General features: G+C 38.2%; 1 protein-coding gene across 4 annotated transcripts in view; it reads right to left on the bottom strand.

Annotated features, from left to right (window-relative positions):
- The window catches only part of rimbp2 (RIMS binding protein 2), a 177,179-nt gene that overhangs the window by 126,687 nt on the left and 24,827 nt on the right, over positions 1-25,665 (bottom strand). For 3 of the 4 annotated variants that reach the window (XM_038296240.1, XM_038296211.1, XM_038296232.1), the window contains exon 2: positions 18,874-18,996. In XM_038296240.1, coding sequence (XP_038152168.1) covers positions 18,874-18,996 — 123 coding nt within the window. Of the gene's footprint in view, positions 1-2,743; positions 2,850-18,873; positions 18,997-25,665 lie in introns of those variants that run through there. The other variant, XM_038296219.1, reaches the window with a different exon arrangement.

Below are 25,665 nucleotides of genomic sequence, written 5' to 3' on the forward strand. Positions count from 1 at the left end.
TAATAACAAAGATGGAGCAGGCCCTGTGCAGTGGAGGAGGACATAGTCCACACTAAGATAAACAAACTATGCTTTAGAAACGGCGTGGAAAGCAGTGGGGTTCACAGCAAGTGTACACAGCACCAATGAAAACGATGTAATACATTTGGCGGTGTTAGGAATCCAGTCTGTGTGGTTTGTGTTTGTGTTTGTTTTCCATCCTCCACAGGGCGGCGCCTGGTTCTGGTTGGCCTCCTCACACACCTGCGGATGGTTATCTCATCAATGGAGAACTCTTAAGCTGCTGACTGCCACTACCTCGACGCCAGAGTGTTTGCCAGTTTTGGGTACTCTAGCCAAGCTGAGTTTTGGCTGAGTCAAACTGAGTTTTGTCTACCTGAGTTTTAATCTCGCTGTTTTTTGTCTTGGCCTCTCCGCAGGAAGTCATCCTGCAAACTGGATGTTTCGGACCTTCTCTCCCCTGAAGGATTCTCTGGGCACCTAACTGAGCTGAGGATTCTAGTTTGTGGTTTGGATCAACTTTTTCCCCCAAGGATCGTTTGGGGCTTCTCTCTGAGCAGGGGATTCATCTCCACAATAACCCGTTCCGCAGGAAAACTAAGTGGCAGTCAGCTTCTCCATTCACCAAGGATCAATCGCAATCTGGGTAAACCCTGTCCGCTGTCCAACGAACAAGACATTTACTGGTACATCCCACACTGACTGGATTCAATCAGAGACACCTTCTTCTGGAAACGTGAGTCTGCAACCTAATTCCTCCTCTTCAAGTCAAAGACACTAATTTCCCACTGAGCCTGAACTAACCGCAGTATCTTCCCCTTCACTTTCCAGTTCCGATTCGACAGTGCTCAGAGCAGCACCGGACTCATCTCTTTTACTAAAAATAAAACCTGTTAAACTTTTCCCTGGTCTCTCTGTTTGGTCTTCTGCTTGTGGGTCAGAGCTCTAGATAAAATCCTGACAGCCGGGCCCTTTGATGGCATTGTGACGCTACCAAAGAATCACACCCAAAGTGCCGACAAAAGCGCTGGGCATATCGGACAACTCGGCAAAATAAGAAAGAGGAGCTTCTTAGGTGTACAAGTAGGTGGAGCTAAAACATTATTGTTGAATCAAAGACCTGGTTAGCATGTGGACACTTTAACAATAAACGTGCATTATCTGATTTTTCTGTTCTGAGACCTTTTCAAATATTATAAACTATTCTCTCCCAAAATCCATTTGTATACATGGCTTTAACAACAATCTGTGCAGTTACCCCAATTTGGTCTGTAATGGGGCCTTAGTTGCTACTTCATTACTCATTAATGCAGGCATGGATATTGCCATGTGATACATTATGCAACCCTAACTTGAACCTCCATGTGTTCTATTCTACGTTCTGTATTAGCTTCCTTTTTTATGTAGTCAACAATGATTTAAATATAAGTATCCATGTAGATACCCAAAACTGTTTTAAATATACTCAGGGATAGTATCATTTTTACTTGCAGAATAACGCTTATTTATATTCAATATACATGGGTCTGTCCTTGACCAGCCATGCTGATTCCTATGATTTCTGTTCAGCAAAAGCCTGTTAATCAGCTATCAATGGAAATCAGCTGTGCTGAAGCAGGGAAACAACCAAAACCTGCAGGACAGCAGCCCACCAGGACCAGGTTGGATATATCTGTCCTTGGCATTTGAAAAGCTGAAAATGTATAGATTACTAATATTTGATAAAAAGAATATTAAACCAGCATTTTTTCATTCTGTTAACAGACCAGCTTATCTAATGTTTAAGTTGTCAATGGAAGATACAAACTATACAGCTGTCTAAGTGTAATTAATGCATAATTAGTGTTAGCATGAGCAATTCCCATTAGGCAAGCTCATAAAAAATGAAAGCTCACTGCCTTTGTATGTATGAATGACAAAAGTCTTATCTAAGAATATATACACTCTAACAGATCCAACTTTAATCACTGGACAGGCTCTTTCAAGTTCTTAGCTCATATGTTATTTTAGTTTGTCTAAACCTCAATCACAAGAAACTGGATTCAATTTATAGTGGCTGTATCTTTTCAGGCGATATGTCTTCAAAGTCTGCCATCAGTGGCTAATTAGTTAGGCTCACATTTTTTTATCCACACCTCTTAGGATCTCAGTGACTTCTAAGGCGATTGTAAGGATTACTGTGATGAATAAGAGGCAAAAGTAAGGAATTATTGGTCAGTTACATTTGCTAATGTCAGTGCAGCATTCAATGTTACTACCAAAGGTGTTCTCCCCATTGTGAGAACACCAAATGTTTCATTTGCAAAACCTTCTCAGATATGGCTGGCTAGCACAAGAGGAACTGCAGATTTGGAACCTAGTTTGCGTTTTAACTTTGATACAATTTTGGTTCATTTTCAAAACCTAAAATGCAAATGATTTGCATAAGAATAAAAACCTGTTAAACGTCTCTGCCTTTTACCGCAATAGGTCTCCATTGTAATACCATGTGCTTCAGGAACCTTCCAGAATGGGTAAAAAAATTTCTGCCCATCGATTAAACTCTACTATGACCATTAAACAAAAATTAAACTTTATATGTATGACAAGTATCACTTACTATCCAATCAAACTTTAAATGTGTGAGTAAAGTAGGAAAAAAAGTACTAATTTGAGTACAACACTTACCTTCAATTAGCTTTATAACTGCATCAGAGCTATAACACAGCTGTTGTTTTTTGATTTTTCTCTAGCATGCCCTTACCTTCTCCCACACAGAGTATGTGCACGCTTTAAAGACCAGCTCCCTCATATCCAGATCGCATTCAGTTAACCACTGACGGATTCAAAATGTGTGCCTGCACCTTAAAGTTCCCAAAACTAGTCTTCACTGAATTCTGACACTGCGGCATAAGGCTGCAATGTGATCCCGAATGTCAACCGAAGCCCTTACTGACATCCAACCCTTCATATTCAGTTACAGTGTGATAGAGCTCCTGCAATTCGTTTTCAGAGTTGGCTGAACTAAAATATGTTTCAAAATTGTGCATATTTCATAAACATGGATAAATAGTTATTTTTACCTGCAGTATTAAGGTGTCATAAAACCAATTACTTATAAAAGAAACAAATCCTCAGAGTGCTAGAAGGCTAAAAGTTAACCACGGGCCACATTAGATCCTTTCAGCATTGTAAGCATTTTAGAAAATATTTACAGGTATTATTCCACTGGTATTTATTAGTGTTTAATGGTATTGAGGCAGTATTTGACACGGTTAATCTCAATTGAAGGACAGGGGCTTCTTTGGTTTCCTCAAGGGTCCATCCAAGGGCCCCTTCCATTTAATATATACATGCTTCTCCTAACTCAGATCTTAAAAAACAACAACAGTTACCATAACTATGCAGATAATACACAGCTATACATTACAGTGTCACCAGGTGAGTATGGACCCATTCAAGTGCTGAGTAAATGCATAGAAGAAATCAATGCAAACATTTAAACAACATGTTCATAACTTAGAACACACCCTCGGTCGATTCAGCTAGAGACACCAATCAGGCTTCAAAATTGGGTATAGGGATGGACTCAGACCTGACAATTCAGATGCTCATAAAGTCTTCCTTCTATCACCTAAAGAAGATCTTTTGGGTTAAAGGACGAATGAAAAATAAATTCCTGCTTTGTTCATCTTCAGTAGAATTAAACAGTCTACACAGTTCTGCCTAAAAAAAGTGGATCATGCAGCTGTAGTGGATCCAGAATCTTGCTGCCAGCATCCTCACTAGAGCTAAGATAGTCCAGTTTTATACTTCTTCCTTTGGCTCCCTTTATCTCAGAGATTACTTTAAACTGCTGTTAGTCTATAAATCAATGAATTGCTCTGGTCAGCTTACTCTGTACATCCACAACCCAAATCAAACATGGAGAAACACTTTTTAGTTCTTATGCTCCACTAATCTGGAACAAACTCTCAGAAAACAATAAAAAGAGCTGAAACCCTAAGTTGCTTTAAATCAGGATTAAATACAAATAAGCTTAGCGTGGCCTTTTACTCTGCTTTCTAAAAATAATTACTTAAGTTTGTTACTTTAATTTTATTATCAATTATTTTATTTAAGTATATTTATACTCAACTAATCATTTATGTTTTTTAATCATTTGATTACCTTTATGCCACCATAATGTACTTTTCATTATGTATTTTTCTATTTTGTATCATTTTTCATATATATCATAATATCATTATATTTAATATTGTCTTGCTATTGAAATAAGACACAAATAAACTAAAAAACTAACTAACTAACTAAATACAAGGCAGGTTTAGCAGGTGTTAAAGGGGTGATAGAATGATTCTATAGGGTATTTGGTGCTGCTCCTTAAGGTCTCTAAATAGAGTGTGCAACATTGGTTGGGCTGAAAATGGCATATTTGCTGTTCTATGAGCCCTAATGCAAGCCTGGTTAAAAGCCCTAGAATGAAACGACAGGTTTTCTTCCTTTTATGGTATGCTCATGAATATTAAGATGAGCTGTGCTCTGATTGGTTGGTTCACAACGAATGAAGCTACTGAGTAAAGACGCATCATAGCAACAAGCACTCACTCACTGAAACATCGAAATTGTTGATATTGTAGGGTGGCCAGACGTCCCCTTTTTCCCGTACATGTCCTACTTTTCCTTAAAAAATCTCCAGGGGGAATTTCAAAATCGTGGAAATTTCCCCCCTGCCTGCCGCCGCAGACAGCCGATCCGCACCGTGCCTCATACATACACTGAAAACCGTAAACCGAAACTTATTGGCTTATTTTTCTGACTAATCCAATCAGTGCGCTCTCTGACAACCAGCCGTGTAGAACGCTCGTTGAACAGAGAATCGCTTTGGACAGATACGCACAGGTTTCACAAGCCTTCTTCTCCCCTCATCCCGCTCTCTCTTGTATTGCCTGCACAATCGAAGTAGTCCTAATCCACACATGGTGCCCAAATTATTGTATAGCCTGCAAGCTCTCACTAGCATTAAAAAAACACCACCTCGCATAGTCGAGGAATAAATAGGGATAATTATCTGACTCGTGGGCATCCATAAAAATCTATCTATATCAAGGAGACTCCCGGAACTTCCAGGAGACTTGGGATGTCTGTTACCGGCCCCCAGCACCCTTTCTCTGGCTGAGGTCCGGTCCAGTAAGCAGCCCAGCAGTCGTCAACACTTCAGATCTGTTACATCAAAGATAAAATCACATCCAAGAAGTAAACTACTACTGATAACAAAGTTAAAGAGGATTATGTATCCCTTCAGCAGCTAAAAGGCAACAGGATAAAAAAAAAGAGTTTAGATGGATATAAGGAATCTACCATCATCCTAGTAGCAAACTTTTTCACATTTCATTGAATGAAAAGTAATGTTAGTCTGAGTCATCTCCAGTCAACCTGTCAGAACCACTTGGCCTCTAGAACCTTAAGAATAACTTCTTAAGAAAATAACTTCAAAGATCATTTCAAAATTCACCAAGAGGCATGAGTGTCAACAAGCTGAAAGAATAAAAAACAAGCTGAAAAACAGAGTAAAGCCATCTGATCAACAAGAATTTTTCTCTGCAAGGAGAAGGCAAACTGAGAAAACAGGAGCAAATACTAACCAAGCTCGTAACATGTTTGCTCGTCAGCGAGTGCCTCTCTCTGTCTATAAGCACTGCTGAGAGCCATCAGTGGCCTTTAGTTTCACCCCAGCCCCATGCTAATAATGGGATACTGGACTGAGCTCAATTAGCAACTTCCAAAACCTTTATATCCAAATAGATAGAAAGAAAACAGATATTCTCTTGATAAATAAGCCTGTTTTCATCCTAGAAATTGCATGGCCTTCTTGTGTGTGACAAATGGCCACCGTAACATGTATGTCACAGCCAAAAGGCTTAAGAGAAATTAGTTTTGTTGGTTGTGTATTTTTTAAAATCAAATGTTCCAAAGATTTATGGGTGATTTTTTGCTGCATTATGAAAATAAGACGTGACTTCTGAGGAATCTCCTCATCTTGCACATTAAATGTCCACGCGAGATCTCTGAGTTATAGTTATAGTCTTCACTTTTGTGGTGCTTCAGCACCCCTTAAAAAAAATCTGTTATCAAGTTTCTCCTAAAAATATGGCCAGAGCTGATTTTGCCAACTGAACCTTTTTTTTCATTGCCGGCAGATTTTTATGGGGTATATCTGAGAATCCATGGCAGTTATTGATAGGGCTGATTGGTCTTGCCAAAAATTTTAATCATGATTATTTCCAGCCAATTCTATTTCTGCACTTACCAAAAGGACTTGGATGTTTCACTTCAGGGTTTCCATTTTTTCAATACCTTGAACGCTTGCTTTTCCTGAATCCATTGTTGCAGGACTTCCCTATAGGCTTTGTTTGGATTTGTTTCATTTCTGCTTGCATGCATACACTGCAAAAAATGTAAATCTAAATAAGTCATTTTTTTCTTAAAATAAGTGCATTTTATCCTAAATTGAGGAGGTAAATGAGACACTTTGCCAATGGAACAAGACAATTTACATTTGAAATAGGAACAATCAATTGCATTGTCTTATTTCAAGTGCATATTATCTAATTGACTTATTTTAAGTGTAAAAATACTCAATCCATTGGCAAACTATCTTATTTACCTGCTCAAATTAAGGGTAAATACACTTGATTTAAGACATTTTTACTTAATTTCAGATCGTTTTCTCAGTGTAGGTCTGTGTGCTATACAAGTTTATTTAGATCAGCAAACTCACTTTAAGCATATTACCACCACGTAAAGGTCTGAAGTCAGAAAAAAATTAGTCTCTTAGTTTTATTTAATGTCACATGACTTCTGTTAAATTGCGATTACAGTATATTACAAATCCAATCCATCGCTCAGCACTAGTTTTTTTCTTTTTCTAGCTCTAGAACAGCTGTGCCCAGTCCTCTTCAGTTAGGAAAAAAACTACAGAAGCAAAAGATATAAAATTACACAAAATGTGCAAGGTTTATGCCTGTGTTGAGTATTGACAGCACTTTGCAAAAAAAAAGGACAAGCTTTAATTCTTCTTAGATATGAGTTACCACCTTAAAGCAGCTCCTATACTAAATATTATAGCTTGGCGATATAAATAACAGGCATTGTAATTAGCCGCCACATAATGAGAGCGACCCTATTAAAGCTGATGGGTCACATGCTGATTTAGGTTACCAAATGCATGTGCTAAGACTTTATATCCTTCATTCTGTTCTGGCTTGCTCCTCTTCACTGGCTCTTGAGACAAACTCATCCTCCTCCCTTTAGAGGAGCGAAAGTATCAATATTTATGTACTGACTGTGTCCATAAATACCAACGGCCAATCCAGAAATCAATGAACGCCTGCTACATATTTTAATCTCCCCATGAAGGTCACATTACTCAAACAATGCCTGAGTGGCCAAAGCCTGCACGCTACAGCAGCTAGAGGCATTCACATGCACTGCCTTGACCCGGCCACGGCCCGGCGCCTAATGTCACCGCACCAAATGCTGTGTGTAAAAACAGAGATGACTCATCAACCGTAAATGAGTTAATTAAAAGTCTTTATGTGGCAGCCGCTGTCACTGAAAAGTGTTTTGTTTCCAGGATTTAGACTTGTGCAACTTTTATACATTATAGATGAGGAGAAGCGGAGCTATCAGTGAATACTCTTAGGTTCCAGAAAGGGAATTTACATCTAATATTCTATTGTTTTTAATTTTAAGCCAAAGGGATAACTTTGTGAAGATTTCTTTGTAGAAGACTGTAAACTGTAGCAAATCATTCAGCTGTATATGGAGAGATTTTTTTTTTTGTCTAATTGCTTAGACTGATGGACTGTCAAAGCAATCCCTGCTATCTTATGAATTTGTCACTTTGCTAAAAGAACCTATGAAAGTTAGATGAACGTTTTACAATCTTGTTAAAACTGGTTACATTATTAAAAGGCCACATTCATCCTGTGAGGCAAGAAAGGGAGCCAGTGGCAGGTTGAAAATTTAATAAGCTCGATGCAGTGGGTAGAGATTGAGATTAATTCACCAGGCAGTGAATTCGTTTTTATATACTGAATATTAGAAGATGATTTAGACTCATTGTATCATACATGACCTTAAGCAAATCAAATAATAAGGGGATTGTGCAAAAACTGTTTGCATGAGGAACCCAAAAAAGGACTTCCTCCTGCTTTTAATCAATGATATGAATTATTGTTCGTATCTTTGATACAATGCTACCACTTCAATGAGCAATATTTTTTGTCATATGGCTCTTTAGGAGCCGTGGTAAATAAAGATAGGCATGTTTTACAGAGATAGACTTAGTTTTCCCAGCCAAAATGCTGCTAAATGAATGAAAAGGATGATATGCTGGAAAATGTGGCTTTGATGGCAGGCAAGGTTGTATATGAAAGTCTTTGGTGTCTCACACTTGTAATTAGTGGAAATCAGACATGTTTTTTTTTGTTTCCATTCTTCTTAAAATGTTGACCATTTTCAGTGTTGGGTACTACTGTTACACAGTGTCAGACTTTGTGTTACACTGCTGACTTTGTTTTAGTTCCAATAATTGTATTTGATAAGCTCACAAAAAATGTTGCCTTTACCAAATCATGAACTGGTTTGTTTCCACCCATAGTTAAATGCCCCGCTACTACCACTAGGTGGCGATAATTATTTAGTCTTGGGCTTTAAATTATACAACCAAGTTGTACCAAGCCCAACTATCAAAAGGTGACATTTTGCCAACCTGATCACGTGAAACTGATATGCTCTTTCGTAGATATGTCAACCTGGCAACGGCCAAAGTTTCTGCAGGCTTTATTTGATTTATTTGATACCCAACGGAAACCCTGCAGGACCCTCAAGCTGATTGACAGCTAAAGGAATGTTGAAGGAACACCATGTGCTTTTTTTTTAAATGCACATATGCAATTATTAAATTGTAAATAAATTCCTGTCTTTCAACCAAGATTTTAGCTTTTTGGGAGTGAATTCTGTTTCACAATTGTTGCAAGCAAGGAGACATTTCGTAAATGGAAATAAAAAAAAAAAAAAGAGTCCAGAAATTAAATTAAAACAAACATGTTCAACAAAAAGGGTTTAAAAGTAGCTCTGAAGTGTTCTCAGATTTTTTCCCATTTTTTTTCATATTGTAGTTTTTTTGCATTTTAGTTTTTCAAATGTTATTTTTTCCAATTTCTTTTTTTCATATTGAATTTTACAAATTGCAAACTGTGTTTTCCAGATCACTTTCTCTTCACTTCTGGACATGGGCTTTACTCTGGAGTTAGAGGCAAAGATGCGTTTCTATTGGTCTGCTTGGATGTTAGCGACAACATTTTTATTGGTCAACTGCCAATGTTTGTATTGGGCTTTAAGTTAAGAGGATTGGATCCGAACAACACGGTAACATTCAACCTGAAAAAGAGTTGCAAATAATTTGAAAATATCCATCCATCTTCTGCTGCTTATTCTGTTAGGGTCGCGGTAGGACCAGTGCCTATCTCAGCAGTCTATGAGCGATAGGCCAGGTACACCCAGGACGAAGTTTAAAAAAAGCACATTTACAAAAAAGAAATATATAAATAAAAAACATTGTAAATGAAATCTGAAAAAGCTAAATCACTTTTTAAACAAGAGATTTCTCTGTTTCGTTGCTGGATTGCATTTTCTTTTCCATTTTTATTTATTAAAAAGAAAAAAATTTCTTACAACAATAACGGAAGAGATTATACTCCATAGATTTTCCACTAAACCATCTTCTATCGATGCATTGATGAAGAAAAAAAAGTTTATATAATGTTTGCATTATAACGATTGCTAAAGAATTTGACTGTGAAATCTGTCTTTGTTTGTCTGTTGCAGGTCTTTTCTTTTCCTCTATTGTTTGACACTATGTTAAAATCTAAAATCAGTTTATTGGACATTTCATAGATATTAACAGAAGCAGAGTCGTGTTTCTTGGTTGTTAAAAAAGTATAATGTATCCCATTAAAAGCAACAGTCCACCAAGAAACAACCTTCAATCATCAAACAGATTCCTCTCCCTATTTTCAAGTGTCTGCATCCAACCCTGCACATAAACACCTTCATTTATCAACTGAAATGGAAAGAACCCAAAATGCTTTGTTTTGTTTTTCATGTCAGTGCTTTTATGTCCTGAACAGGAAAGATCTACTGGTGCTTTGTCATTTGCATTTCCACCAAATCCCCCCCAAATTATCAGCTTTTCCTACATTGGGAATTTCAGTCGAGTCACACTTTACTATCAGGAACTAAACTTGGATAATCCACGTGCATCAATAAAACAATGAGAGTCCATTAGAGAAGAAAAAAGGAGGCATTGAGTGAATGGCGCTTAGCAAAGGCACAATGTGGTCCTGGGTCAGCCAGCAGCATCTGAGCGTTAATAAGGGGAGTAATTGAATTAGAGGATCAGTGAAGGCCTGTAGTGTGGGTGCCACACAGCTCTAATTTCATTACAAGTGATGTAAACATGAGGTTTGCCCCCAGCGCTTAAATCCACCAATATTCATACATGCACAAAAACAAACATAAGTACAGTCCAAGCTTATTGAAACACAACACACTCTTTCATTTAAAACTACACAAGAGAAAAAAGACAACACGATTACATAACAAGGGGTGTATCGTGTGTTGCATTGTAAAAGCATTAATACACCCTTGAATTTTGGCACATCGCAACAAGAACCATCAGTGTTGTTGATCATGATTTAGAACAACACAAGTCACAACATAAATTTCAAATGGAAGAAAAGGGCACATGGTTCTTGTGGTTTATTAGATTCTATAGCATTTTTTTGGGGGCCAGTAAATGAAATCTTTAGTTACCGATAATCATCAGAACTCAATAAGTAAATGAATCCACGTCTTCTAAAATAGATACAGTTATGTTGTTGTCTTGTTCCCTTAGTGCTGTCTTTGCCATTTTGCTGATTGTTCTAGACACTTCTGAGCACAACTTTTTTCTTGCACTGCAAAAAATTTAGATCTAAGTAAGTTAATTCGCCTCATCCATCCATCCATTTTCCGTCATGCTTATCCCTGCTGGGATTGCTGGTGCTTATCTTGGGTGAGATGCGGGGTACACCCTGGACAGGTCACCAGTCCATCGCAGGGCAACACAGAGACAAACAGGACAAACAACCATTCACGCACACACTCACACCTAAGGGGAATTTAGAGAAGCCAATTCACCTAACAGTCTTGATTTTGGGCTGTGGGAGGAAGTCAGAGTACCCAGAGAGAACCCACGCATGCTCAGGGAGAACATGCAAATTCCATGCAGAAAGAACCTGTGCCGTAATTACCCTCAAAATAAGTCATTTTTCTTATAATTAAGCAAGTAATTGAGACACATTTCCCAAAGAATGATATAATTTATGTTCAAATCAAGAAAAAAACTATTGCATTGTCTTATTTTAAGTGCACAATACTTCTTACACAATATACACTGCAAAAACTTTCTGAAAATGAGTCAAAATTTCTTAAAATAAGTGTATTTACCCCTAATTTCAGTATGGAAAATAAGATGATCTGCCAATGGAATGAGCATTTTTACCCTTGAAATAAGATGATTTGACATTGTGCACTTAAAATAATAGACTGTTGTTACTTTATCTTATTTTAAATATAAATTGTCTTGTTCCATTGGCATAGTGTCTCACTTACCTGCTTAATTGCAGAAAAAACTTACTTATTTTAAGAAAAATGACTTACTTAGATTTAAATTTTTTTGCAGTGTAATTCTTAAGTTAGAATAAAAATTGGCGGATCATCTCATTAACCTATGCAAATTAAGGGTAAATACACTTATTTAAGAAATGTTTACTTCATTTTGCATTGTTCTTACAGTGTGGTAGCTGTCCAACTACTGGATATAGGAGTGTTTAGGTTGGAAAAGTAGAGTTGGCTCAATTGTCAGTTGAACATAACATTGTAACTGCACAGTTGAACTCTGGTGGTTTTTAGGGGTCAAACGTGTAGTCACTTACTGTAGCTCACTTGCAGCATTTAGTCTATGAATGATCCTAGCAGCTTTGGGCATACAGTATAGGTTCCGCAGTGTTTAGCGCGCACAACCCAAGTATGGAGTCCTTAGTCCTCGACGTGCCCGACCCAGGTTCGAATCTGACCTCTGGTCATTTGCCGCATGTCTCTCCCCCTCTCTCATACCCCCTTTCCTGTCGGACTACTTACATACAAGCCACTAGTGTCGTAAAAACTCAAAAGAATAAAAATACATTCAGCTGTAATTGTAAAAATGTGTTTGTTTACAAATGTAAGTCACTAGCTAAATCAATACTGATCAAAAAGTGTAAAACCACACATATTACTTATTACCTTATATTCTACAATTGGACACTATTTCAGATCGATCTATCTGACAAAATCTTACTAACATGCATCTAAGAAGATGGTTGTAACCTATAAAATATGGAAAAGGTACAAAACGTATATGTTTCCAAGGCACAGTATGCTAAATGTGATGACTGCCAGTACATGTTGTTTTGCTTGTGTGCATTTGTGGCACTAAGTAAACTAAAATAAGCATTTCCAGCATTTGATTATTTATGCATGTCTAGATTTTGCTATACAGACACTGGCATTCCTTTAGATTATCTAAAAATAATTTTCTGATTAGCAATTAGAGGTAGCTGAGTAGATGATCCACTTGAACATCAAACTAAATGCAGCTCAAATAAGCCCTGGTTCTGACATGAAGCTACGAAAAGAGGCAACGTCCATATCAATTTTCGAGCGAAGCATAAAAGGCGCAGTAATGAACCGGAGTGAAAGAGAAACACGTGTTTCTCAAATGCTGTTTGGAGAATCGCCTTGTGAGCATTGCATATCCCATTACAACACAAGCCACTAAATTGATAAATTATCTTCACAACAGCCAGCAAATCTACTCATGCAACCCACATATAGAAAATATCTCAAAAAGGATATTTCCGTGTAAAGCGATAGCGAGGCACTTCACTGACGTAAAAGCCCCTCTCAGGCTGCTCTATACTTAGAGAAAATTGCCATTTTTACTACATGAACGGGTGTTCAGTCAGGGTCCCATATAGACTCCTTCTCCAAAGACAGTCTTTGTTTTTGTGGTTGAGGAGGAGGCCTTTTCCTTAAAGAAAACTATTCTGATACAAAAAGCTCACATGAGCCTCATATCTTATTTGATAAAGAGCAGTTTCTGCATGTTGACTGAAAACCATTACTGTGTTAATTAGATCTGACTGCACTGACATTAGATCACATATATTGTGAACAGGACGAAAAGCAAAAAAGTGTGAAAAAACTGAGCAATTTTAAACAGAATTAAAACCCTATTTTTTCTGCACACAGTTACAGCATTTCATCATATAATATGAATTTTTTTAAGTTCTAATGAAAAGAAAAACCCAGTAAGAATCAAAAGTAACAATTCTGACAGTTCAGCTCACAGTTCAGCTCATTTTCTAACCCATTAAACATCATTAATCCTTATTTATCATTTAGATGATAAATCAATATTCTACTCACAAACTTTATCACAATAATGATAAACGATGTGATATATACCCATCCCTAACAGGAAGACAAAATGCCATCAGTAAAGAAATGCTCCTAGTTACCATCACACATATTTAACACTGAAGCACATGCATAATTTTGTGAGGGACTGATGTAGACATGTCCCCACCAACTTTGGCTTTTCTCCCCTGCTATTTTTAAGCCCTTTATCAGAATCAGAATCAAGTTTATTGCCAAGTAGGTTTGCACTTACAAGGAATTTGATGGTGCAGACAAATTAAATATATATACAGAATACAGAATCTATAGATATACATAATATAAAACTTACAATATACTATATATAGTATATAGCTATATACTATATACACAGTAGACTGTGCTTTAATGTAACGCAGGAGGATTGGAGATGCTAAGTTGCTGTAGCTTGTAGGTCCTGAACCGAATAAATAATGGACTAAAAGGTACCTGTGTCTAAGTATCTATAAATATAAATATCAGTGTATTGTGGTTCTCTTGTGTTTTAGACAATAGTAAAGCATTCAATAAATATATGTTTTAGCTCATTCTTGGAAAATAAAAAAACGGATTAAAAGCGTTCGGGTCACGTAACTGTAGGTCCATCAGCCAACACCCTTAAAGCGTCCCCACCAACTTTCATCACTAAGTTACTCCCTTGCACTGAAGCATACAGTACTGTATTTTTGAAAATTTTAAAAAAATCTGCTACAGCTTACACACATAAACCCCCAGATGTAAACCACTGCAGCAAAATCAATGCAACTATCATGATATAACCACCAATATTTATGCTAATAATCGTCTATCTACTTACATGCCCTCATAGAGCAAATGCTGAGATAATATTTTAGGGAACAAAAGCATTAAATAAATAAAGGTACAGAAAGGTACCATACTCATTCATCGTGCACAGACCTCTATCCCAAGGAATTTATTTGGTTTTTTGACCTGTTTTACCAATATAGCTCTGGGAATCGATGTTCCAGGACTAGCTGAGAGCCAGACGGCTTTGTTTTCATAAGACAAACATTATGACTGTTAGCGTAAGGTTCCGCTTGATACCTGTATATTAAACTTTACGGAAAATTATTTAGGGAGTAAAATTATATGCAATAAATATACAACAGAGACAGAAAAGGAGGTGAGAAAGAAGAAGGGGATAAGAGGTAAGGGGAGAGAGAAAAGGAGAGACAGGGAAAAGAGCATGAAAAGAGAGAAAATAAAACAAGACAACAAAAATAGACAACATAAGATATACAGTAATTCCTAGAAGTCTGCTTCCACACCTGTATAAGACAATGGAATAGAAAACAAGAGAACATAGCAACAGCAAAAAGAAGACAACAGAAAACCAAAGTAGACAAACAAAAAGCTTCCAGAGCAACGGGTATCCCTTAGATATTCGTGTGTGGAAGACAAAAACCAATGTGATTACACAGTATTATCCTGGGTGATATATATCTGTAGCTGCAGCTTAGTATTTAGTATTGGAGCGCAGCCATGAACACCAAGAACACTGTGGTATGTATACATGAGCATGCTCATGTATAAAGGATTCACAAAGCGTCTTTAGAAGGAGATATGCTTATTAGCAGGAGTGAGTGGTCCCAGACTAGCCCTACATGGCCCTGGACAGAAAAATTGGTGATGTCAGCCCAAGATATCTACTGTAGAGCAGGGGTCACCAACCTTTTTAAGGCTGAGGGCTACTTCATGGCTACCGAGTCATAGGAAGGGCTACCAATACTGACCTATGAACTGGAGGGATCAGTGTTCACCTACAGAAAATCTCATCCATAAAAACTCATTTTTATTCTTATTTTATTCTTTTATTCATTTCTAATTTTCTTTTTAATATTGTCATTTTGAAACCACTGAAATATGATGAAATAATTAACATGATGAAATAATACATAAATGATTAAAAAGAAGAGCAACAGATTAAAAAAAAATTTAAACTTAACCCACTGAGTGAGTTCTTCTGTTTTCAGAAGATGAAGAGGGCAACCCATGTGGTCCTTGAGGGCCCCTTGGTGCCCGCGAGCACCACGTTGGTGTCCCCTGATCTAGAGGCACCCTAGATCACTGGGACACCAGGAGGGCAGATATAAGGATGGCGAAGACAATAATGTACAGTCCCTGAGGGGCCAGACCCAGGAGGCCATAGTGCCGATGTCGTGGCAGCGCCACACGGAACTCCATCAGTGGTCGGTCACGTCAAAGTTGGATCCGGATGAGAGCTCTGGGGTCTCGGATCCCAGTAACCCCCCAGTCGGGACTCAACAGGACCAGGAGGCCCCGGCCTGGCCAAGCAGCACCAAAAATGAGAAATCGCACACTGACATACCCAACCCGTACCTAGAGAACCATAAGCGCTCCTACAGACACGGAACCTGTCACTGACAGGGAGCATAAGAAGGGGGAAGAGGCAGGCCCTGCTCATAGTTGGGGCCTAGGATGTTCAGTAGGTGGGGGGAGGCAAACACTCCAAGGAAAGATAAGACAAGGGGAGCAAATCAAAATGAAACATACTTCTAATACACTAACTTGTATTCAAAGTATCTGAAAAACCTGTAAAAACAGTGTAAAATTCTCTCTAAATTAATTTAAATGTAATTTCCTAGTGTTTAGTATTTTTCTCCATACCAACAGGAAATAACTTTGCCATTAACTTTTGTGAACCACTTGTAAGAAAGCAGATCTACTTCTAAGAGACTTTTTTTTTTGCTGACAAAAACATATCAGCGACAGTCAGCTGCATCAAAGGCAAAATGCCATCACCAGAACACATGTGCTGATTGTATCTCCTTCAAAATATTTTAGTGCTGTAGGCTGATAGAGTTTTCTGAAAGAGTCCCTCATGCTCTGTCAGTTTTTCATTATCATTTCACTCAGTGTTATATAGGTCCATGCAATATTGGTAATTACAGAGGTTGTGACAGTCTTTTAAGATTCATAATCACCTCTTTTTCTTTTACACCCGGGGGACCTAATATCACCGCCTCTCACATACACACTTAATTACTAAAATTTTATGGGCCATTATCTGTTGTCCAAGTCTGAACAACTGGACATATAGTAGCTCTAAAGCAATAGTTATCCTCTAGTGAGACATTTCCCAACATTGAATGTATCCAAAGGTTGATATTTTTACACAGATATGACAGTAGATGAGGTCAGGAAGTAGTCCCACGATCAAAGCTTCCTATTAAGTATGTCACATAAATATCTAAACAGTTTCTATGCTAAATCACAAAAAGTTCTTTGGGGAACAGAAGGAAAAATGTTTTATTTTCCAGTTAATTTCTAGTCATGCTCAGTTTCTTTGAGAACCCTGCGCTGCACGTGACTGAAATGCCAAGCAAACCCTGAAGACATGCTGACAAGCTAATTATCAAGCAGCCCTGTCACAAGTGGGCAGAAAATGTAAAAATAAGGTTCACACCACCGTCATTATGTAAACAATCACAGTTCTTGGTGCTAACCTCACACCCCAGCAGACTACAGCGGACTTTAACGCAAGAGGGTCGCACTCTCAGTGAGAGACAACAAGGGTGAGGCTTCTGAAAGCCATTTGAGAATCAGAGCTTCTTGTATTTGGCATTTCATCTAACCCTAACTTAATTAACATGGCATAAAAAATGTGATGCAGAACACAGCTTTGTTATTTTTGTAACCATCACTGCCAAAATCGCTCCTCCAGCACATCACACTATTAGCAATTGTCTGTTCTGTTGTGAATCAACACACAGAAACTGTTAATAACAAAAGCCTTGGTTTATGGTTGAGTGAAAAGATGTCACCCATAAAATGAAAACAACAGTGTGCTAAAAGCTGAAGAGACATGGAGAGGAGGACCAGCAGCTTCATGCGCACAGTTACACACACAATACTCATTCTGTTTTATGCATGCGCAGCACTGGGATCTAATTAATAGAGATCATTCAAAACGGACTACAGACACGGGGGGAAATCCATGGAATTACCACCAGCCTATGTCAGACAGCACTGCCTTGAAAAAGTCCAAGCCAGCATTTCTCTAGTAAGCACAATTACTATCAGTAGAATTTCCAGCAACATGGCTACTGGATCAAAATCCCAACACATGGAATTAGACAAGGGTGTAACTTTGAGTCTAAGCTTTATTTCTATTTATTTAATCTTCTTTCATGAGGTCCCTATCTAGAAATAATAACCAACTCATTGCTTTCAGTCATTTACTTTCCAGGACACTCTCCTCCTTATAGAGGTATGGACATAGTATACAGTCGCTTGCATTTCCATCACACCGAGCATGCATGCAGCAACAGTGGAAAGGAAAAACTCCCTTTGAACAGGAAGAAACCTCCAGGAAAACCAGGCTCAGTGTGAGCATCCTTCTGTTGAGCCCGAACGGGGTTCAAGGAGACAGAAGCACACACGCAAAACGAACAACGAAAGCACTAATCCATTAATATGTTCTATTTCAGAAAAGAATGCATTGGACTTTGTTCAAGGTTTGGAGATTTCGATTCCCTACTGACGAACTAGTGCAATGCAGTTTGGCCTGTCGCGGTTGGGTTCAGTTGTGCGTGCCATCTACACTCATCAGTTATCTTGGTTACTGTGCTCGGACCGATCTCAGCATGGTTTCAAAAGGGTAGTGGAAATATGGCTTAGGTCACAAAACTCAAACCAACTCACACTGGCATCTTCATTTTCAGAAAGAACTCCAATGTTCTGCATAATCACCTAATCTTATTCCAAAGGAGTTCTATAATATAAGGGATGAATGGCTATAGCACATATGTAGAGCCAACATATTCATGGTAACTGTACAATGAGATCACACCAATATGAGCAAAAATCTGAGGAATATTTGAAACATGTTCAGTTTATGCATAGATCAATGAAGCAAGTTAGATGGAAAATGGCACTAAGTTTGCTTATAGGTATATGGCATCGATTTAAACTGACATAAACTGGCGCTAGTAGTTTCTCTGCAATGATCTATAGATTTTTAAAAACCAAGTAAAAAGAGCAAACATGGTCAAAATACCAAGAATTGTTCCCCTTTGGTGGCAGTTACCAGGTAAAATTAGAAGACATAAACAGAAGAGGTCACAGCTTATTTCAAAATTAGCCCAATAACTTAAGGCCTTATTTTCATGGTTCACCACTTTATAGTCCAATGATAGGAGAATGAAACAAATGCCCCAAAAAGCTGCAGGCAAATGCCTCCAGGGGAGTCTGCAATTGCCCTTAATTGCTCATGCCATGCCAGTGTCTTCAGGCCTTTGTCTCACTTTGACACAGCACACTCACCAGTAACTTTTGATGGAGCTTTTGTTGTTTTAGTGATCCTTGGTGCAGTTGGACAGGCCTGCTGTTGTCTTCTAGTGGGTGAATGTAGTCCACAGAGTAAGGGGGCAGAATATCGTTTTTCAGCTGAAAACAAAACAACAACATAAACAAGTCAATTACGGTACTGTTCATTTGTTCAATTTTCAAAATCCCAAAACAGTTTTTTTGGTAGCAAAATATTTAAATTACTGCCATTTCTGCAAATGTAGTTTCACTATAACTTGATCCAGCCTGCTTAAAGGTAACATCACAAATTTGCTTTGCTCATGTGAAAGACAAATTCAGCAGTTTTAAAACTTTGAAATGAAAAACAAACAGAGACAATTATAGCAACGTAAACAAAGCAGAGCTAATCATCACTCTTATCTAGGATGATGGCCCAAAAGCCCAAAGTTAATAACATCTTTGTACCTTTATTATTCTATAAAAAAAAATAAAAATAAATGTCCTGGGATCTATGGTCTTTTCGCTTCCTCCCACAGTTAAAAAACATGACTGTTTTAACTGTGTGACTGTCTAACCTATCCAGGGTGATTACTACTGTAACTCGTAATTGCTGTCCGGTATTTGTGTATTGAAATCTTAGTAAGTCAATTCTTCTTGAAATAAGTTTTGAATTGAGCAGGTAACTAAGACATTTTGCCAATGGAACAAGAAAATGTACATTCATAATAAGGAGAAAAAAAAACTGCAGTTTCTAATTTTGAGTGCATACAATCTAATTATCTTATTTTAGGGTAAAAATACTTACAGTAGGGAAACATTTGGATTTAAACACCCTGCTATTTTTCAAGTTCTCCCACTAAGAAATCATGGAGGGGTCTGAAATTGTCACCATAGGTGCATGACTACTTTGAGACACATAATATTTAAAAAAAAATCCAGAAGTCATAATATATGATTTATTTGTATATTACAGCTGCAAATAAGAATTTGAACACCTGTCTATCAGCTAGAATTCTGACCCTCAAAGAGCTGTTATTCTGCCATCAAAATGTCCACCTCCACTCCATTTATTATCTTAAATTAGACGCACGGTTTGAGGTAGTTAGCTGCATAAAGACACCTGTCCACCCCATACAATTAGCAAGAATCCAACTACTAACATGGCCAAGACCAAAGAGCTGGGGTGTTTTTCTGCACATGGAACAAGGTGACTGCACTGTATTAAAGAGAGGATGACCGTGGGTATGTTTTGTGAGATTTTGGGGAACAAAATCAGTTAGAGCATTGAAGATGGGTTGAGGCTGGGTCTCCAACATGACAATGACCCAAAGCACACAGCCAGGGTAACCACGGAGTGGCTCTGGAAGAAACATATCAAGGTTCTGGCGTGGCCTAGCCAGTTTCCGGACCTAAAACCAATAGAGAATCATTGGAGGGAGGTCAAACTTTGTATTTCTTAGTGACAAGCCCAGAAATCTAACTGATCTAGAGAAGATCTGTGTGGGGGAGTGGGCCAAAATCCCTTGTGCAAACATGCTGGAAAACTACAGGAAACCTTTGACCTTCTGCACTTTTTTCTTAAAATAAGTGCATTTTGTCTTGCATCGAGGAGGTAATGGAGATACTTTGCAAATGGAAAGAGACAATTTACATTTAGAAAAAGCAACTGAATCGTCTTATTTAAAGTTTATATTAAGAGTAAAAATACTCATTCAATGGGCAAATCATCTTATTTACCTACTAACATTAAGGGTAAATACACTTGATTTAAGACATTTTTACCTATTTCTAGGTCATTTTTCCAGTTTTAGTGGGGGAACTTGCAAAATAGCAGTGTTCAAATACTTATTTTCCTCACTGTATTCCATTCTCAGATCATCTTATTTACCTGCTGAAATCAAGTGTAAATACACTTATTTAAAGATATTTGCGATATGTGCAGTTTTGTACTGAGTAGGTACTAAAAGGATTTTTTTATGGAAGAATTTAGTGTGCACATAAACTATTTTAATAGAAAAACACTATATGAACTTGTATTTAAAGTAATTCAAGAATTGGGTAGAAAAGTATTTATATTTCTCTTACTGATCTTCTTAAATTATTTTTCTGGCAACATACCCGTTGTATTCTTCTTATATGTTGCATGTTTCCTCTCAGAGTTTTACTAATTATTTTTATTAATGAGCTCCAAGGTTTTGACGTCTTTTTTGCCAATGTAAAATTCTAAATTGGGAACATTTTAGTTACTGTCATTCAAAAATATAGAATAGAATAAAATAAAATAGAATAGAATAGAAAACCTCTTTATCGTCCCAAAATGTGGAAATTCTGGGTATATATGGTTGAACCTAAAAAAAGTAACATTAAACTTAAATCTGCCAGCAGTTTGGATAATATTGGTATTAAGAGATTGACACACAGACAGATAAATATGCACAAAAACAGAGAACAACAACTGATACACTAGCAGTAAACAAAATAAATTTTTCCTTTAATAGATGGGTCCCAGTTTCAGATTGACAGAAGTGGGATAGATGATCAAAAATGCATTGCTAACGTACATATTTGTAGAGTCGTAACTGAGAGGGATTAGAATAACCAGATTGTGAGGCCCTTCTAGATTGCATTAGCTCTCCACGGGGCTTAGCACTGCTATGTTTACCCAGCATGCACTGCAAAGTATCCCACATAAAAATAACACTGAAGCACTACTTCAAGCAGATACTCAGAAACCCACAAAAGTGTAAGATATGAAAAAGGTAAAAATAACATCTTCACTCAATGTTTAACCACTTAGCAATGGAGGTTGATAGCACTACCTAAGTCGCTTGTTATTGCCTAGCTAGTGGTGCTGGCTGGAAATTATAATGCCCTCTATTCAATTATTCATGGTTCCAGTCAGCTGGAACAAGATGCTGCTTTTGTGTCATAGAGGGAGAACTGTAACTCGACTCAAGTCTAAAAGACCATCGCTGCTTGCAGGAAAGAACTTCATCAAGGAAGTTTGGATGCATCTAAACTACAAACAAACACCGGATGTCATGATATTCCCCTGGCTGCTTCCATGTGATGTTTTCCTGCAATGTTCAGACAGAGATAGTGATTCAGGAGGGTGGGCAACAGAGTAACAAACCCCTGGGTGCATTTTACTGCCCCACTCTGCTGCATTTTGTTCGTACTCAACATTAAAATTTGCGACCATGGCCAAAAGATTATGTTCTTTCACGTATGCCATGTTTTAATGCTGCATACTAAAGCTATGTTGCTTTTTTGCACTTCCACTCATGGGAACAAGTTGTGCTATTTTTAAACCACTTGTCCCCAGCTGCACATCTTCAACCAAGGGCCAGTGGGCAATTAGTGTTTGTTTCTCAGGGCATGGGGCATTGCCGGATTCTTTCTAACCCAGGAGGACATCTGGAAACAGAGTGTTTTTGTCCTGTACCTTTACCCCTGCCGCAAGGCACAGCTCTCAAAGCAGCGACTGTGCCTCCACCAGCATCACCTTTTAACTGCGCACAAGACCATCTCTAATCCGCAGCTATTTATGTGCTGAAATATAATTTTGTTATTGGTTTTTGAGATTTACTCTCATTAATACAGTAAAAAAAACATACTTTTAAAATGTAAATAAAATATTGGTATACATTTAGCAGTGCTGCTTTATGTGATTTGCTTAAAGCTACAGTGTGTAATTTTCAGCGACATCTAACGTCCAGACTGCAGACCGCAGCAACATGAACATCTCCCCCCCACCGCTTCTCCCCCCCAACAGTACGGCGAGCGTTACGGGACAAAATGTCTTCCACGACGTTCGCATCACCTACCTTCTCAAGTGATGAGGTTTGTTTACATAGATAATTTTACAGATAGTATTTCATTAGTCTGTGTAGAGTATAGTTTTCAGTACGTCTCAGTTCATCTCTCTCAACTTGCCGTAGTTACCTTCGAGCGTAATGGGCGATCGCGCAATCGCTAGTTTGTTGGCTCTGCACTGCCGCAAAGATGTCAGCGCAAAGATGTCTGCCTCCATGGCTGCGAGACCCGCTCCTATGTAATTATAAATAACGAATTCTAAGGCAACGCAAATATTAAGGTTAAGAGGCTGAGCTCGTAGATGATGATAAATAACATAGTTATGTATAATATATTACATTTCTGACTTTATATATACCTGTAATTATTACACACTGTAGCTTTAAGTCGGCAAAATTTTTAAACGTTATTGAGTGCTTTTCTAATTAATACGGTTCAAAGGAACCAAAAGTAATTACCACTGGATATTAAGGTAAAAAAAAAAAGAAGTAACAAAGAGCTTAATGGCTGTCCTAAAGGTTATAGCTACAACTTTCCACCAAAAATTAAAAAGGAAAAATATTTAGGGTATAAATATTGCTCTATAAATTTTCCACAATATATAAGTATACACTCACCGGCCACTTTATTAGGTACACCTGTCCAACTGCTCGTTAACACTTAATTTCTAAGCAGCCAATCACATGGCGACAACTCAGTGCATTTAGGCATGTAGACATGGTCAAGACAATCTCCTGCAGTTCAAACCGAGCATCAGTATGGGGAAAAAATGTGGTTTGAGTGACTTTGAACATGGCATGATTGTTGGTGCCAGAAGGGCTGGTCTGAGTATTTCAGAAACTGCTGATCTACTGGGATTTTCACGCACAACCATCTCTAGGGTTTACAGAGAATGGTCCGAAAAAGAAAAAACATCCAGTGAGCGGCAGTTCTGTGGGCGGAAATGCCTTGTTGATGCAAAAGGTCAGAGGAGAATGGCCAGACTGGTTCGAGCTGATAGAAGGGCAACAGTGACTCAACTAATCACCCGTTACAACCAAGGTGGGCAGAAGAGCATCTCTGAACGCACAGTACGTCGAACTTTGAGGCAGATGGGCTACAGCAGCAGAAGACCACACCGGGTGCCACTCCTTTCAGCTAAGAACAGGAAACTGAGGCTACAATTTGCACAAACTCATCGAAATTGGACAATAGAAGATTGGAAAAACGTTGCCTGGTCTGATGAGTCTCGATTTCTGCTGCGACATTCGGACGGTAGGGTCAGAATTTGGCATCTACAACATGAAAGCATGGATCCATCCTGCCTTTTATCAACGGTTCAGGCTGGTGGTGGTGGTGTCATGGTGTGGGGAATATTTTCTTGGCACTCTTTGGGCCCCTTGGTACCAATTGAGCATCGTTGCAACGCCACAGCCTTCCTTAGTATTGTTGCTGACCATGTCCATCCCTTTATGACCACAATGTACCCAACTTCTGATGGCTACTTTCAGCAGGATAATGCGCCATATCATAAAGCTGGAATCATCTGAGACTGGTTTCTTGAACATGACAATTAGTTCACTGTACTCAAATGGCCTCCACAGTCACCAGATCTCAATCCAATAGAGCATCTTTGGGATGTGGTGAAACGGGAGATTCACATCATGGATGTGCAGCCGACAAATCTGCGGCAACTGTGTGATGCCATCATGTCAATATGGACCAAACTCCCTGAGGAATGCTTCCAGCACCTCGTTGAATCTATGCCACGAAGAATTGAGGCAGTTCTGAAGGCAAAAAGGGGTCCAACCCGTTACTAGCATGGGGTACCTAATAAAGTGGCCGGTGAGTGTAGTCTTCTGCTTACAATGTCAACATTGACATTAAAGCATTCTACAACAACAGGAGTAGCAGGTTTAAAGGCATAGTGGCAGATGTTCTATTTCCAGGTGGATCATCTAAATAAGTGGCCCATTCTAATTGTCAATCATTCTGGTGTTATGGTGATAGGCCATACTACGTGCTCATCCCTATTTTCACTTACTGGCGAGAAATACCTACCTGCTGAGAATGATCTCCCCTCTTGTACACTGGTAAGAAAACGGATTGATATATGAATGTAAAGGGATCTTCAAACATATTCAAACAGTACCTGCAAAACTTGGTCTGTCTTTCTTGTACAGCTCTGGATGGGTTTACATCCTGCCTGAAGGCCTGGACATTTTTCAGTAAGGAACTTTACATCAGAGACCATAAAAATCACTTGGCATTCCATAAGTTTCCAACTTAGGGCTGCTCCTACTCAATATCTGCATGTTCCCTCTAACATAAATTAAACAAGAAAATAGAAAAAAATAAAAAATAAAAGCAAATGAAGATAATAGCAGGTAACAGTTTAACATCAACATAAGTTAACATGACCATGCAGACGATACAATGATAAACATTATGATTATGATGTCACCAAGTGACCATGAACCCATTCAAACATTGGTTAAATGCTTGAAACAATCAATGCTCTGATTTGTCAACATTTTCTTCTGTTGAATCGAAATAAAACTAAGGTCATACATTTTTGGCCAAAGGAGGAACATTCTAACGTAGTTAGCACACAGCTATAGTTAATATCACTACATTATAAACCACTAATAAGGCTCTAAATCTTTATGTAGTGTTGGACCTTCAGAGGCTCATAAAGACAGGAAAAGAGTCAGCCTTGTATCTCCTAAAGAACACCTCCAGGATTAAGGACTAATGTCTCAGTAGGACCTTGAAAAACTCATGTGTTCATTTTTAGTAAAATTAATACCTTAAAGCTACAGTGTGTAATAATTACAGGGATATACAGTCAGAAATGTAATATATTATACATAACTATGTTATTTATCATCATCTACGAGCTCAGCCTCTTAACCTTAATATTTGCGTTGCCTTAGAATTCGTTATTTATAATTACATAGGAGCGGGTCTCGCAGCCATGGAGGCAGACATCTTTGCGCTACGGCAGCGCAG

This window comes from Cyprinodon tularosa, unplaced genomic scaffold (genome assembly GCF_016077235.1).
Source record: "Cyprinodon tularosa strain WSP-4 unplaced genomic scaffold, ASM1607723v1 ctg11, whole genome shotgun sequence".
NCBI classification, from domain to species: Eukaryota; Metazoa; Chordata; class Actinopteri; order Cyprinodontiformes; family Cyprinodontidae; genus Cyprinodon; species Cyprinodon tularosa.